The sequence below is a fragment of the Pagrus pagrus genome (assembly GCF_965226575.1).
Source record: "Pagrus pagrus genome assembly, chromosome: 19".
Classification (NCBI taxonomy): Eukaryota; Metazoa; Chordata; class Actinopteri; order Spariformes; family Sparidae; genus Pagrus; species Pagrus pagrus.
In genome coordinates this window covers 675,001-692,372 of record NC_140203.1, presented here as the reverse complement: position 1 = coordinate 692,372, position 17,372 = coordinate 675,001, and the positions used below count along the sequence as shown (strand labels likewise).

The 17,372-nt window shown below is 41.2% G+C and overlaps 2 protein-coding genes across 4 annotated transcripts in view; one reads left to right on the top strand and one right to left on the bottom strand.

Moving 5' to 3' along the window:
• dmtn (dematin actin binding protein) overlaps positions 1-1,828 on the top strand; it is a 44,886-nt gene extending 43,058 nt beyond the window's left edge. Inside the window, exon 16 of the mRNA XM_084383797.1 lies at positions 11-1,828. Coding sequence (XP_084239923.1) covers positions 11-124 — 114 coding nt within the window. The 3' untranslated portion in view covers positions 125-1,828. The remainder of the gene's footprint in view (positions 1-10) is intronic.
• A 2,229-nt stretch (positions 1,829-4,057) lies between these two features.
• The window catches only part of ppp3ccb (protein phosphatase 3, catalytic subunit, gamma isozyme, b), a 31,036-nt gene continuing 17,721 nt past the window's right edge, over positions 4,058-17,372 (bottom strand). The window contains exons 8-14 of one of the 3 annotated variants that reach the window (XM_084382338.1): positions 15,963-16,057; positions 15,704-15,829; positions 13,296-13,373; positions 11,518-11,602; positions 9,628-9,725; positions 8,421-8,447; positions 4,058-6,670 (exon numbers count right to left, since the gene is read on the bottom strand). In XM_084382338.1, the coding sequence (XP_084238464.1) occupies positions 6,486-6,670; positions 8,421-8,447; positions 9,628-9,725; positions 11,518-11,602; positions 13,296-13,373; positions 15,704-15,829; positions 15,963-16,057 (694 nt within the window). In that variant the 3' untranslated portion in view covers positions 4,058-6,485. The remainder of the gene's footprint in view (positions 6,671-8,420; positions 8,448-9,627; positions 9,726-11,517; positions 11,603-13,295; positions 13,374-15,703; positions 15,830-15,962; positions 16,058-17,372) is intronic. The other 2 variants (XM_084382339.1, XM_084382340.1) reach the window with 2 other exon arrangements.

The following is a 17,372-nucleotide window of genomic DNA, read 5'->3' as shown; positions in this document are numbered from 1 at the left end:
CTCCTCTCAGAGGCATCTGGCCCCGGAGGCCTTCGAGCAGCTGTTCGGGATGCCGATCGGCGAGTTCGACCGCCTCTCTTTGTGGAAACGAAATGAACTGAAGAAGAAAGTCTCGCTTTTCTAACAGGAAGTGACCTCATCCCCCTCAGAATACTTGAAGCAGCTGCTTTGAGAGGAAGAGGAGGATAAAAACAGGCCATACTCATCACGTTAGTCCACGCCAACATGTCCGCCATCTAACTAACCAATCACGTCCCTGGATGTGGATCAGAGTGTGAGAAGGCTGGCCCTGATTAACCCTTTACTCTGACTAACCATAACTGATGCACTGACACTCAGACATGTTACCTGTGCTGCACTTATAATCACCACTGCTTGCAAATCATTATGTGTCCACTCATCTTCATCATCATCACCATCCTCATCATCACCACCACTGAGTTTAGTTCCACTGAAGTCTGAATCAGGAAGTGACGTTAGCATGTTAGCAGCTATCAAACTCTTCTGGTGTCATGAAGCTGCCTCACTTTTAACTGTGATGTATCACCATGGTAACCTATTACTGACCAATCAGATGACTGGAAAAATTGAGTCACCACTCCTACAGGATCCTGACAATAAAGTGAATAAACTGGATTGTGACAGATTAAAGGAACAGTTCACCTAAAACAGTAAAACTCAGTCATCATCTCCTCCTGATGATATAAAGTCAGGCTCAGCCATCATCTCCTCCTGATGATATAAAGTCAGGCTCAGCCATCATCTCCTCCTGATGATATAAAGTCAGGCTCAGTCATCATCTCCTCCTGATGATATAAAGTCAGGCTCAGCCATCATGTCCTCCTGATGATATAAAGTCAGGTGAAGTCTCGTAGTCCACAGAACATTTCTGGAGCTTCACAGTAAAACAGAGTTGCAGCGTTCTGCTGAACACCTGAAGCAGCTGGAGATGATTCAAACAGAAAAACAACCAAAGAAACATCAAAAACTACATTAAAACTTTGGCGGATTAGTCATTAGCACTTCCTGTTAGCAGTGAACTCATGGATGTACAGACGACTATCACTGGGTCTTTGATACTGAAGAAAACTTAAAAACGTGATTTTTCTCTTTTGAAAACATGTTTTTAAAGTCTTCGCTGTAGCTGCTGAGCCAACAGTGTTAGCGTGCACAAGCTTGACCGCACGTGGAGGGTGTAAATATGGTCTCCTCAGATCAGGTTGTGATCTCTACAGACGAGCTGTTTGGAGACATCTGATGTTTAAATCATCTCCAGCTGCTTCAGGTGTTCAGCAGAACGCTGCAACTCTGTTTTACTGTGAAGCTCCAGAGATGTTCTGTGGACTACGAGACTTCACTTTACTTTTTGGGTGAACTGTTCCTTTACTGGTTCAGCTTCATGACTGATTCAGCCCTCTGACGTGTTTCTGCTTGAACTTGAATGACAGCTGATCGATGTGAGGAGCTTCTGTCTCGTATTAAACTGATTGTATTTATTATTCTGTGAAGTTTTTTTATTTATTTGATGATTGTAATTTTTACGGCCACGTTTGTTTTTGCAACTGTGATCTGTTTTTGGAAAATATTGTTTCTGCTGTACAGTTTGTTTGTTCTTTTAAAATGAGGATTTTAATCGTCACTTTAACACAAAAACATCTTCCACACATTTCAAGCTGACATTTTAAAGGAGCAGTTCTTACTAATCACCATCGTCTATATTGGATCGTGTCTTAAAGTCGTCTTCACGCTTCGTTCTGGTTCCAAACCATCCAGTCCTCAGTTTCTGTTGTACGATGTGAAGGAGTCAAATAAATCGAAGAAAAACTGATTCTGTGTTTTTTCCTCATCTTCTTTCACCGTCGCTCAGATTTCTATGGGATTTGTTTTTATTGTAAAAAAGTAGATCTGGGTTCAGAAAAAAACGTCTTCTGTGGCTGTTCTACGTATTATCCTATATGACCTCATTTTTACTGCACAATATATCACAACATATTTATGATGCTCATTTCATGAATATATCAAACGAAAAGAAACGAATTTCTAAGTTATTTAATGAAATGTAATAATTTTAATTAAAGACTTTTAGTTCATGATTGTGTCGATGAAACATTTTAAAGGATTATATCTAAACTGATGTTTATTTCTAACCTTGAAAATGGTAAGCTTAAAATGAAGCTTTTTCCCAAACTTTAAAAGACTTGACTTGAACTATGACTCCTGCTCTGACATTTCATGTGACTCAAATTAAATGCACCCAAAATCCAAAAGTAAAGTTTTTTAGCATTTTTCTCTCCATCAGAACAAACACGATGGTCACAGCCTCCTTTATATCTGCAGGTGAGATTTAAATGTTTCATCCCTGTCATTTTTTACTTTTATTACAACTTCACTCTTTAAACACTTTCAAGGAACCAGAAGCAAAACTTTCCAGACTTTATCATCTAAATTGTTTCTATAAATGCAGCTGTGAAAAATAAAGTTTACAGAGTTCCTTCACATCACAGCGTCAACGCGAGCGTACGTTCTGCTTCATTCTGTTCATTTTAACATTTTAACTTCAGGAGACAAAGATGACAACAAATGTAAAAATCAAACATTTCTGAAGGATATTATTTGAGTTGAAGCAGATTTCTGACGTGTGACCAGTTAAAATGAAGCTTTTTCCAAAACTTTCAAGTTTCTTTCAGCTGTGTTCAAATCCTGCAGATATTTCTCACTACTCACATTAAACACAGTCAAAAATCATAACGAGAGGAAGAAGTTATATGTATTTTAGTGTTTATTAATTTTCATCAGAGCATCGAACATACGGAAGCCCTGAGCGGGAAAAAAAGATTTGCAGGATAATCTTTAGAAATTCCTTCACCCCCCCCGACTGTGAAAACAAAAATAAAAATGTTTTTATCATGTCTGAAAACGAGTAAAATTTTTAAAATGAGAAAACTTTATTTTTTTTCCAAAATATTTTGTGTGGAACCGAGAAAACACAATTTAAAAAAAAAAAAAAAAAATTCAACAGAACATGTGAGGAGTCGAGTCTAGTCCAGTCGAGTCCCCCACCCCACCAAAAAATGTCCTCCTTTACATTTTGACAGACGGAAAAACAAAAATGAAGGAACTTATAAAAATCATCCTGCACAACCTTTTTTTTCCACCAGATCAGAAAGTCAGAAATCATAAACACAAGAGAGATTATTCAGATCAGACTTGGCACCTCGGGGCTTCCGTACGAACATGATGATAACAGCCTCCTTTAAATCTGCAGATGTAAAGACGAGATTTTAATGTAACTGTTGTTTAGCTGCACTTCCAGACCTGAAGCCTTCATCATCACATCTGTTGTTTCTATTGATGCAGCTGTGAAACACAGTTTACAGTTCATCAGCTCTTCATATGAACACGGACTGTGTTCTGTTCAGTTCTGTTGACTCCAGGAGACGAAGTGATCATTTAATTTCAGATATTAAAATGAGTGACTGTGTTGTTGAAACACCAGATCACGTTGAAAATGAAGCATCTTTGAAGGATTATATTAAACATAGTAACCTGTAGCTTTTTCCAAACCCTGCACTGATTTTCTTGTTACTCAGATCAGATACAAAGATCATAAAGAGATGAAGAACAGGCTCCTTTAACTCTGCAGATGTATAAATGAGATGTTAATGTGTCCTCCTGTTGTATCCTACTATCATAAACCCTCCTGTGTGAGGTGTTTGTTACTACACAGCTTCACACCTCCGTGCTGCGCTGGTTTGTTCACACCTCTCGTCGTGACCGAGTGTGTAACGCTGTGATTGTGTTCAAACGGCCCACGGCTTCCTTTTCACTCTCATCAACCTTTTCTGTCTCTGCTCAAGCTCGAGCTGCAGGTAATAATGTGGAGGGTTTGTGTTGCTAAGGAACATATGGGCCTACACATGAGAGCGAGGAGCTGGAGATGTTTCAATGCCACTCGTCTCCTCGCTGGATGGAGCCACACAAAGCAACACCTCCCACGCCGGCCTGTGATTGGCAGCCGGCGTCCTTGAGCAGCATTCAACAGACACACAGGCAGCCGTACTTTTCTGTTTTTTATTTGAATGGAGTGAAACATCTACATAAATGAGAGGCCTCGCAATACATGTACTGACAAAAAAGTTCTCTCTTTTTTTTTTTCAAATTTAGCTGTAAAAGAAAAAAGTCTTGATTTATCTTTAAACCGTTTCTGTACATTCTGTGAGATATGTTCAGAGAGCGAACAGAAGTCAGAAATGAGGCCTCGTACTTCACCCGCCCGCCCACCTCCCGAGAAATAAACAACAAAACAGTCAAATCAAACCCACCCAGGCGAGTCGTCACTGCTGCCAACACACCGGAAACACACCTCAGTCTCCTCCTGCCCCTCGTCAGGAGGTTCATACGGAGGACTGAAGCTGACCACAACAAACGGCTCCATAAATACGATTAATGCACCAAAAATAAATGCAGCCATTCATTATTTCATAAAATGTGACATATTTCTGTTTTAACTGGCTTCTGTATTAATCCTCCTTTTTATTTATTTTAACATTTAATTTTCCATTTTGTTTATTTATTCATTTTTAAATGTATTTATTTACGTGTTCTTTGCCTTTTGCATTTTGCGTAACAAACAAATTAATCTTTATTAAAATGACTGAATGAAATGTATCAATGCAAAGGTAAATAAATACAGAAGCAAATCAGAACATTGATATTATATTTTGTTTTGTGTTTAGTTTTAATATAATTCTGTAATTTCACTGAGTTTTGTTTGTATGTTCATGAAGCACTTTGTGCGTTTCAAATTAACTTTATTATTATTATTATTATTATTATCTTTCAGTATTATTTTTGGTGCATTAATGACATATTTACTTATTTATTGAACTCTTAATTTGTATTTTGTCAGTTTCAGTTCACCGTACTTTCAGCCGTGGTTTATTAAAACAAGGCTCTTATTCTCGCAGTCTTCAGCTTCGTTTCTGTTTCTGTCAGTGACACAAACTTCAGACCGGCAGAGTTAATATTTGGGAACGCGGCGACGTCACTGAAAGGAGTCTGATGGGTCGGAAACATTTCATCCAGATGATTTCATCCTGCAGCTCGCGGCCACGTCGGCGTTTTTAATCTTGTTGCTCAGATCTGAATATGACGAAGCTGCTTCGGTCTAAATATCAAGACGACAACATGCTCGACTTCAAGAGTCACAAATACTTTTTTTTTTTTTTTAGCTCTGCAACTGTCAGACGATCACATCTGGATCAGTAAAGATCAACAGATTGTTAGTCGTCCTGGAGTCTTTGTGCAGGTTCAAGTTTGACAAGTTCAAATAACTTTCACCAAAAATAAAGATTCCAGAGTTCAACAAAATGCCAGATTTGAGTGAAAGTAACATCCGTCAGCCTTTACTCAGTTTTTCTTGTTTTTCTTTGAACTCAGGTCGTCGGGGTGGAGAATCATCGATCCTGTTTCCACTGGATCACTAAACCCGAAAGCTCATTTGGATTCAGAATCAAAGTCGTGACGCTCCTCATCACTTCGTCCTCCAGCGGCTTCTAAACCGCTGACTTCACTCATTATCCTCCCAGCATGCAAAGCGCACGAGGCTGCAGGAGGCGTTTCCTCGACAAGGTCCCTCCGATTGTCTGACCGCTCGCGTTTGTCGACCCATCAGATTTCATTTCAACGACGTCTCAGCTGTTTGTTATCAGAAGTGACAGAAACGACGGCTGAAGCCACAAAAACAGGAGCCGAGCTGCTCGACATGAAAACGTTGACTCGCGGTCCGCTGACCGGAGCTTTCAACCACATCTGGCTGTCTTCATTTAGCCGCAGTCGTCACGCAGACGACTCGGCGTCGCTCAGAAAGACCGCGAGTCAAGATTTTGTCTGTCAATAATAATGACTGACTGTTATAATAGAGCGGAATAACCCTTTAATTCTTCCTCTTTCTCTCTGCACCCCCCCTCGCTCTAAATCTATGTGTTGTAAAAAAACAAAGAAAAACAAAAAAAAACATCACATTGAAAAGAGGGAACAATTAAAATATACATAATTATATCATATAAATGTCAATACTCGCTCCTCAGAGCTCAGTCACACTATCATTGGCATAAGAAAGGATGGATTTATGCAATCTGATTCTGTGTGTGTGTGTGTGTGTGTGTGTGTGTGTGTGTGTGTGTGTGGTTGTGTGTGTGTGTGGGCACGAACACGGCGTCGTAATGAGCGTCACTTCCTCCCGCTGATAGAAAGGTGTCGTCCTCCCGGTTAGAAAATGGTTCCATCCTGTTCAGTCTTAAACTATGATATTTAATCGATGATAAAATAAATTAAGCGTGGTGAGAGTCGCTCCGACTGAACGGCCTCTTCTCCTGCTCTGAGAGGAGAGAAGAGGGGAAGGGAAGGAGGAGGGAAGGAAGGAAGGAAGGAAGGAAGGAGGAGAGGAAGAAGCAGGGGAGATGGGGGGAGCAGCGGGGGAGGATTCAGGCCTGTGCGTTGGTTCCGTTCTTGTCCGGCGGCCCGGTGCTGGCGGGCAGGTTGTTGGGGGACGGGACGGCCTCCTGCTGCTTGCTGTCGCGGCGCGGCGGCATCCTCTCGTTGATGCGGTCCAGACCTCGAGCCTCCTCGAAGCTCTGGATCTTGTGCTGAGGGTTGAAGCCTTGAATCGCTGCGAGGAAACACAAACGTATGAGAGACGGCAGAGAGACTGACGGAATGTAACTGAGTACATTTACTCAAATACTGTACTTAATGTTGAGGTACTTTACTTCCACTCCACCACATTTACTTTATAACTTTAGTGACTTCAGCTGTTCCTGTTCTGACTGGTTCAGGAAGTGAAAACGTCATTTTGTGCGAGAATATTTATGTGAGTTTGGACGTTTCATCAACAAACCTCAGTGTTAAAGTTACTAGTCTGAACCATCGTTTAGTGCGAACGCTGCTCTGAACTCTGCATGCTACCGCCTGCTTCAGCTGCACGAATCATACATTTAAAAAATTAGTCTTTAATGAGTCTAGATAAAATATGTTTAGGTCAATAAATATCAATATGTATTAATACACAAGTGTGTGTTTTTATAACTGTATCACCTACGAGTGTGAACATCAGTCTGACTGAGGCTGAATGTGTCATCACTCTGCATCAATCTGCATCAATTATTGGTTATTATCTAATAATTAAATTCTAGCTGATAAATACAGTTTTAAATACAAAGTCAGGATGAGTTCAATGACTTAACAAGAGCAGAAACTAAATACTCAGAAGGTGTGTTAGAGATCTGCCAGTAAACAGAGAAGAAGAAGAAGAAGAAAGAAGAAAGACGAGGAGGAGAAGAAGAAGAAGAAGAAGAAGAAGAAGAAGGAGGAGAAGAAGAAGGAGGAGAAGAAGAAGAAGAAGAAGAAGAAGAAGAAGAAGAAGAAGAAGAAGAAGAAGAAGAAGGAGGAGGAGGAGAAGAAGAAGAAGGAGGAGGAGAAGAAGGAGAAGAAGAAGGAGGAGGAGAAGAAGGAGAAGAAGAAGGAGGAGGAGAAGAAGGAGAAGAAGGAGAAGGAGGAGGAGGAGAAGCAGAAATCGTCTCCACACTTCTGAATAAAATCTGAATTATTGTAACGTTTGCTTGTTTTCCTTTATTATTGTTGTTGTTTGTATTTTGTGATCAAATAAGCGACATGTTGTCGTCTGACAGCCGACTGAAGAGCTGTTCACTGTTTATAGCTTCACTTTATAAACAGAGTCATTAACTTTTGTTATAACTGGTACATGAAGTAATCAGACTACTGGGAGAAGAGATAACTTACTTCAGAGGAGGACGAGGACAGCATGGAGACAAAGAAACAGACTTTCATTAAAGGGACATTTCACTGATATTAATGTTGATGAAGTTCATTTAGGCTTTTAATTATTTTCTATTATGTGTCATTAATATCTCATAAATCCTATAAAATAATGTCTAATACTCAGAGAGTTTTTCTAAACTGTTTGCCTTCACTGATGGAAACAGAGTGGACAAAATAATAGAAACATCTGTCAGTATAAACAAACTACATCCTCCAAAGTGATCACACAGTTGAATCAACATCTTTCATGAAGGAGGATTTATTACAGATCTGTTGAATCAGCCTCGTTAGAGTTTAACCAGCCCTCGACTAGCTTTGACTTTAGCTTCATCGCTAGGACTAAAAACTATTTCTCTGTTGTGTGAATTTTGAGATTCCTCCACAGCTAAATGAAATAAACTCTGAGCACACACACAACTGTGACATTTCATTTTTATATTTTCTCTGCATTGGGACGTCTGGATTCACTGAAACAGTGACGCCTCGGACACAAAACCAGAGAAGCATCACACAGTTAAGTCCACGACACAGACAGAGATAACGAGATAAATGGAGATGGGTAGAGATGAACGAATGCATACCTCGTGCCTCTTCTGCCTCTACGGTGGCTGTGTAAGCGTGAGTAGAAGTGCCATGCCCAAAACCAATGGAGAGAGAGTGGGAACGTTATATATCAATGCATTCAGTCAGTCACGTTATTCATCAACCAGTCAGTCTGTTAACATGTCGTCCATCATCAAACATCCCCCCGCCCGCCAAACAACAAGGAAGTGACCACAGAGACAGAGGTGTGAGTACAGCTACATCATCCCATCATCATCCCATCATCATGATAATAATAATAATAATAATAATAATAATAATAATAATGATCATAATAATCAGGGTTTGTTAAAGGGATCACATGTGGGGACATGTTTGCACCATGCTGCCCGGGGTTAGCCTAGCTTAGCATAAAGACTAGAAGCAGGGGGAAACTGCTAGCCTGTCTCTGTCACCATCACACCTGCCAACACATCTGAACACGGACAGACACGCTCGCATTAATCCAGATTTTAATCAGACTGTTCTCATTAATACTTTAAGAATCGGACTGAACTCCAGTTCACGTCAGTTTGACTTCTCCTGACTTCTACAATGTTGAAGTCAGGAGACGACGTCACTAACGACTGTCGGCTGTGACGTCACAGTCTGATGACAAACATCATCTGTGTGATTTAACAGGATCAATACATCATCTGTCTCTCTTCATCACTACAGACAAAGGTTTATCAATCAGGTCCATGAGGGGAACAGGAAGGGGCGGGGCTACTAGAAGTCAAAAACTACACAGGGAACCTTTAAATTTCCAGAAAATGTATAAAACGAGGTGAATGTCTGACAGCTTCAGCTTCTTTAGTTTTAGTGTCACTAAACTGCCTTTAAATCATATTTAAATACTTTAAATTGTAGAATATTTCTTCATATTGATATAAATATAAACATTCACAGATCATCATCATGATCAACTTAAATAATCCGTTTGTTTTCAGTTCAAAGACAAAGATGTGATCACGTGAAGCAGCTCCACTCTGTTTGTCTTTAAAGGGCAGCATGGTGGAGACGTTTGAACAGACCGGTCCTTCAGACGAGGAGAGCAAACCTCTTGACATTTCCATGTTTCTGTGTGTGTGTGTGTTTGAGTGTTAGTCTCTCGGTGTGAGTGCAGGCACAGGGAGTTAGTGTTAGCTCGACTCCGTGTTAGTGTTTTCGTTTTGTTGTGCGATGTTCGGCTGCGTTCACACTCACCGCTTTGCAGAGTTCGCCGACCTCCGGACAAAACTCCCAGAGGCAGCGTTCCTGTCGGGGTCAGCCCCTTCAGCTGCAACACACTCTCATTCTCCTCTCTGACCACACACACACACACACACACACACACACACACACACACACACACACACACACACAGACACACAGACACACACAGACACACACAGACACACACACACAGACACACACACACACAGACACAGACACACACAGACACACACACACACACACACAGACACACACACACACACACACACACACACACACACACCTTGTCAGCTTGATCAATAACCTGACAATCGACAGTGATTCAGATAAAACCTGTATTTTATCCTCTGACAGTTATAATATTAACGATCCATCAAAGCAAAGTCGATCCATATCATCATCTTTAAGACACGCCTTTATTTTGAAATTCCCATGTTCCCTCCTTCATAAACATTACTCATCGCTACAGCAACCGAGACAAACACGATTTGGATATTTACTCTCTTCTTTGGAATAAATCAGGAAATATTTTGGATTTCAGAGAAAATGTCTGCTAACTTGTTGCTACGGCAACATCAGCTTCTCCCTTTCATTTTGTCTCCTTGACTGTTCATATTGAGCCTAATTATGTACTTTTGTTAAAAGTTCTTGTTGTTAATTATAATAATATCATACTTATAATTATCACAAGTGTTTATGTGTTGTTTATTTCTTCTACGGAGGCAGATCCTTCTGTAACTGATCGTGTCAACTGACCGCAGAAACTGAAGCACTGTCTAATGAATCGTTATAATATGGTGCTGTAATGAAACGCCTGCACAGTTGATATTTTAATTGATAACCTTAAAGATTCAGTTGGTCCATCGGGCTCGGCTCACACAAGGATCGGGCAATATCCAAAACTGTATATCAAGATACTGTCAGGCACGGATATTATCGTTGTAGCATAAAATGAATTGCAAACGTAAGAGAATAGCAATATCAACTGCAGCTACTCCGTCTCTGGTTAGAGGAGCAGCCAGGTGAAACTCATGAACCACGTTTGATCAGGAGCTTCACACGGCTCGATCCTCAGACTGAGTCTGATTTATAAAGCACCTCGTGTCTGTGTGTTCACACACAGCTGATGTTTTAAATCAACTCATCATGTTTTACTGTGAAGCTCCAGAAATGTTTTGTGGTCTTTGAAACTTCACCTGACTTTCTATCCGCATGGAGGGAGGAGATGATGACTGGATTAACATTTTTGGGCGAACTGTTCCTTTAAGACCAATTTACTTACTGAAATAAGATACAGAGCGCAGGACTGAATGTAACTGATGTAAAACTAATCATGCGTTCATTAAGTGAGGGTGGAGTGAACACAAAGCAGAACTGGTCGACACCCTGCTGCTGCCACACTGTCGTAATGATCAGTTCACTAAAATATAACAAAGTATGTGAAGAGCTTCAGATGATGTGCCTGTGCTGCTTTTCTGGGCCTTAAATGAACTGGGAGACATTTTCTGAACGAGATCGTTCGTCGTTAAAGGACAAATTATTGTGACACACTTCCACACGATTAAAAGAGGACACGTGTTAAAGGAGGAGAAAGTCATTAGCCTCAAACTGAAGTGGAGCGAGAGAAAAAATACAAAACTGAAGAGACTCCTCCGCAGCCCGCCGCCAATAACACATTATTTTTTGTGCAATATGTTTAAATAACGTTTTTACATAAATGAAGTAATGAATCCTTCTTTCACAGCCAGGAAGGAAATTTTCACATAAATAAAATCAAGTGCTCAAAGACGTGCACAGTGTGGCAGCAACAGGAGGACTTAAACCTCTTTGCTCCTCAGGTCATGTTAAATTCAACCCGACAACCAGAGAAGTAACACCCACCTGAGCACAGAGAAGACACGGGCCATCTTTCCAATCGCCCGGATCTTATTTCTGATCACCTCCTTTCTGACAGCTGGAGCTCCACCTGAACGCCGAGAACGAAGAGAGAAACAGGAAATAGTAAGAAAACACACGATTTGATAACTTATCTTTAATAACTCATAACCTTTGTTTCCAAGTTAGTAAACTGTAAATAAAACTGTCAGTTCAGTTTATAAACAGCTTAAGTTTGATACAAATCAATTAAATCATTAGAATACCTCAAAGTATCAATACAATCTGTCATCAGGCCGTCACTCACAGCGCTTAGCAACCAAGATTCAATTAAGAACTAAGTTAAGAGACACAAACACACGAGGACAGCACCAGTCCACTGTGGGTTCTGTGGACAGCAGTAACAGAACACGAGTCCACTGTGGGCTCTGTGGACTGCAGTAACAGAACACGAGTCCACTGTGGGCTCTGTGGACAGCAGTAACAGAACACGAGTCCACTGTGTGCTCTGTGGACTGCAGTAACAGAACAAGAGTCCACTGTGGGTTCTGTGGACAGCAGTAACAGAACACGAGTCCACTGTGGGCTCTGTGGACAGCAGTAACAGAACAAGAGTCCACTGTGGGTTCTGTGGACAGCAGTAACAGAACACGAGTCCACTGTGGGCTCTGTGGACAGCAGTAACAGAACACGAGTCCACTGTGGGCTCTGTGGACAGCAGTAACAGAACACGAGTCCACTGTGGGTTCTGTGGACAGCAGTAACAGAACAAGAGTCCACTGTGGGTTCTGTGGACAGCAGTAACAGAACACGAGTCCACTGTGGGTTCTGTGGACAGCAGTAACAGAACAAGAGTCCACTGTGGGTTCTGTGGACAGCAGTAACAGAACACGAGTCCACTGTGGGCTCTGTGGACAGCAGTAACAGAACACGAGTCCACTGTGGGTTCTGTGGACAGCAGTAACAGAACAAGAGTCCACTGTGGGTTCTGTGGACAGCAGTAACAGAACACGAGTCCACTGTGGGTTCTGTGGACAGCAGTAACAGAACAAGAGTCCACTGTGGGTTCTGTGGACAGCAGTAACAGAACACGAGTCCACTGTGGGCTCTGTGGACAGCAGTAACAGAACAAGAGTCCACTGTGGGTTCTGTGGACAGCAGTAACAGAACACGAGTCCACTGTGGGCTCTGTGGACAGCAGTAACAGCACGACGTGGCAGCAGACTGCAGAGTGTCAGCTGTGCTCTCGACCGCTCTCTGTGGACAAACACTGCAGAGTCGGGAGGACGGCGTGTTATCGGACATTTCAGCTGCCAACAGCACTTCAGCTTCCTTCAGGGTTTCACTTCCTCTTCAAACTGAACTGTGGTAATGATATTCAGCGATAAACAGGCCAACAGTTCTCTATCTCAACCCAACCAAATGTGGATTCATCCGCTGCTGGAAATAGTCCCCAACAAATGAGTACAGTGAGCAGAGTGTTGAACCTTTTTAATCATGAAACTTTCTATTTGAGTGTTTTTAAAGATTAACCAATGAGCCACAGACAGGAAGTCAAAGAAGGACTGACCTGTTGTCACCTAACACAAGATACATGAAGGCGATAAACTGTTCTGATTACGATCTTTACGTTTCTACAGGTTGTTCTTCAAGCGTCGCTATAAACCAGCTGAAACCATCAGCTTTGATAAACATCCGTGAGGTTTTTAATTTATTTGAGTCTGTTAGTAACACTTTTTGAAACGAGAACAGTGCGATGATGAGAAGGTGTCACATCCTCTTACCCTCACACGTGTCGTCTCCTTCTGACATCAGCTCGTCATCGGAGCAGATGTTCAGCACGTTCACCAGCATCTCCGTCACTGTGTGGAAACACGACACAGACGCTCGTGTCAGTTTGACCCGTTACAAACACACAAAGACACAGAAACATCCACAGAGCATCTTCACTTTCCATTAATCTGAAGAGTCTTCTTCATTATGTTTTTAGGATTTGTTAATTCTTCGTTCTGGTAAAAAATGACTTCCTGTTATTACTTTTATTCAGTTTGATTTTAGTGTAACCAGTCAGCAAAAACTGAATGAAAACATGTTGCCAAGTTGCCTTCGCTTCTTTTGGATGTTCAGGACAAATCTCAACCCAACTCAGTGTAAAATAAGCAACGCATGAGGTTCAGAATAAACCAAGGTTCACAAAAATGCTGAACTTTAGCTCTGAGGAAGAAACTTCATAAAAAAAGTATTTGGAGTTCAGCCGGTCTCATGAATTTAACAGTTGCAACAGGATTTGAAGTGGGAGGCCGGACGTGAGTTTGTGTGGGAAAAAAACTGAAAAGTTACATATTTTAGCAGCTGGAACCAGAAAATGACTGAAACAATTGATACATTTTTAATTTTCTGCCAATCTACTAATTAACCGCCCAATTGTTGAAGCTCTAGTGCTTCTAGTACTACGACTGATCTGGGTGTCGATGCTAAGAGGCTAACTCCCCACGTATCTCGTTAGCTTGGCAGAGATTTTGCCAAAACCTACATAAAAACACATTAAAATCCAGTCGTCTGCTCCATGAAATCTGTTTAATTCTCCTAAATATTCTTTATTATTACACTCCTTATCGTTTCCATCTCATTCTGAGCGACGTGCCTCAAACGATACAGATGTGGTTGTCGATGTTGAGCCGCGTATCTCTCGTTAGCTTGACTGGACTTTTCAATTTATTGCATCACGTGTTTCAGATTTTTATTAATGATGCATTTCTTCTGATTATAATTTAAAGCATCACATGTTTTAATATCATAAGCTCGCAAATCATTTCTGACTCTCTGGGGAAGTTAGTTTAATGAGCTCCTCCACAGTTTCAGACGAGCGTTTAGAGAAAATCCGAATACGTCTTGTGACCCGGTGGAGTTGTGCATCTTGTGACAGAGCTTCAGTATCAGAGGAGGAACATCATTATGAGTTCTTTGTATAATTGTGTTGTGTAATTAGTTTTAATTCAGAGCCGATCCTCAGACAGAAAGAGCCAGCTGTTGTTTTTCAGCATGTTGGATGAATTTACCTCCTGCAAACTCAGTCAGGTCTCCTGTCTTGGTTCAGAGACTGATTTGGTATTGACTTCAACTGCCCAGCAACAACGTCCACAGGTGTTAATATCCATTCATATCACTTATATACTCTGGTGATGCCACTAATCTGAGGAACCACGTTAGCGGTTCTCAGTTGAAGCTAACGTCTGCAGCCGTGAAGAAAAAAATGAGCTCAGTTACTCAGTGGTGAACTGAGGAGGAGCTGTCAACTTTACTGTCCGACTGTAAGAGTGTTTGTAATGTTTGACACCTTCAGGAAGTTGAGCTGCTGCGTGGAAACAATATATCTGTAACAGAACGTGTGTGATATACTGACGACGGATTTATGTTTAGTTTTTGTGTTTGTGTCCTGCGGTGGGTCACAGGTACTGACACTGTGTAGAAAGTTGAAGTCTGATTTTTAAATAATAATAACAATCCTATCAGCAATAACTTTATTTAAACCATGGTCTAGGTGAATACTCTACTCTGTATACGGACACCACAGCCGCTGGAGGTTGAACGAGTCAGTCCTCCACGTCGTGCATTGATGCCTGATAATGGACACGTCGTCGAGCATTATCCCGTACTTCTGTAGCCCGTTCACGCAAAAATGCAGCTTTCCGTCCGACATGCAAACAATAAAAAATAATAGACTCAACAATAGGAAGTTTGTGGCTCCTGTGTGGTCTGAGCTGAGAATGAACGCTCTTTTTAAAACAAGTTTAATGTCTCCTGTCTGTCGTCTGATGAGGTTTATGATCTGCTGCTTTCTGCTGTTCCCTGTTTTTCTGACATGTTTGTGATAACGAACAGGAAACACCAGGGAAAAAAAAAATCAGAAAGGCAAACTCGCCCACTGGCCATGTGAGCGGAGTTACCTGCCGGTCATTAGCAGGTTTACCGGTCTGTGTATACGTGCTAATTTCAGTGTAAAGGTTGAATAAGATGCATCAAGATGAATCGTAATCAAATTAAAATGTGAGGTTAGTGCAGATTCCCACCTCTAACATCCGTGTTATACGTGGCTTTACAGCTGTGGCTCATTTATAAACTCACCTGTTCTATTATGACTCTCATTAGCAGCATGTTTCCACACTGATTCACACACTGACAGGAGTCTCACCTTTCTCTCCGACGAAGGGCAGAGACCAGGTGAACACGTCCATGAAGTTGGGCAGCCAGTAGGGGTGAGGGGAGCAGTTAAACTGCCGGATGTTCATCACATTATTCTCATATTTCAGCACCGCAGCTGAGAACAAAACACACACACACACACACACACATTAACATTTTCTACTTCATGATGCACTTCCTGCCTCCTGTTGCCAGGGCTTCAAGGTTTCCGAGCTGTTGCCATGGTTTCCGTCCTTCACTTGTCTCACCTTTGTTGTTGTACACATCCAGGTAGTTGGGAGCAGAGAAGATTGTGATTAAAGAAGGGAAGCCTGTCGTCTGACTTTTCCTGTACATTCGGTACCTGAGGGACAGAAACACGTTCAACACACGGAGACAAAGATTAAGACTTCATTAATGTCACATGTTGGAGCAGCACAGACACAGACTGATGAATAAAACCTCACTTCATCTGGCAGCCGAATGTGGCCCTTCAACACCCTCATCCCTGCGCTCTGCTCAACCTGCTCGTCGGCTAATTAGCTCATCCATTAGTTATGTCTGTCAGGCTCAACAACAGTCGTGGGTCAGACATTTGATTTCATCTGTTTTCTAGCGATAAGTTATTTACGTCTTTTTCACGTAATATCGAACGCTTTCCCGAGAAAACAGGATCATTTTCTTCGAGATCTCAAGGACACAAACTTTGTTTAAATAACAATAAGATGTTTGACTCATGACAGTTTTGGGCTTCAGTACAAAAATACTTTTTTTTCTCTACTTTTGTATAATAATTCTTTTTAAATTGTGAAAACTAAGAAACAAAGTGGAGACAAAATAAATAGTGCATTGAAATATAGCATTTCTAAAAAAAACGGCTGCTTTACTTCATTCGTCCGTCTTTCACATTATTGTTCAGTTTTTATTCCTTAACCATAGAAATGTAAAAATTATTTTCATAGTTCTGTTTCTCTCTGTTCAGTTTGAGTCTCATTTACATTGTCAGTTAACTTTTTTCATCGTAGTTTTTGTCGACTAAATGAGCGTCCGGACGGTTTGACAGACTTTGTGGGGACGTTTCCGTCATGGCGGCTGTGGACACACGGACGCAACATGTCAGCCATTTAAATAAGAACCTGACTGTGTTGGTTTGACCAAACTGGCACAAATATATATGTATTGCTGTGAATGTGGCCTGATATGAAAACTCTTTTTTAAAGATTATAATGCTGAAAGACTTGCTCAGGATTATTTATGATTACTAAATGTCTGTGTCTAACTGCTGATGCATCGACATCTGAATGTTTTTACTGCCCAATATCGGCATCGGCCCCAAATATGGAGGATCAAACGGGCCTTAAACCTTTTTCTCGTTTTGTTTGTTTTGTTTGTGTTCAGAAGCTCACAATGAGATAAAAAAGACAAGATGATGCATCAAAGATAATAAGAAAAGCGTAAGATTAATATAATATAAACATATAATGTCTGGAGGATGAGAGGCGACTGAATAAGGTGGTGAGCGCTGCATCAAAAATCACTGGGTGTGTAAACTACTAAAAAGGGCCTTAAGGTTTTAAAGGACTCTTCCCACCGAGCCAACAGCCTTTATCATTTTCTCTCCGCTCACTAAAGGCTCAAAAGTATTCAGACAAGAACATCCAGATTTCAGAAAAGCACAG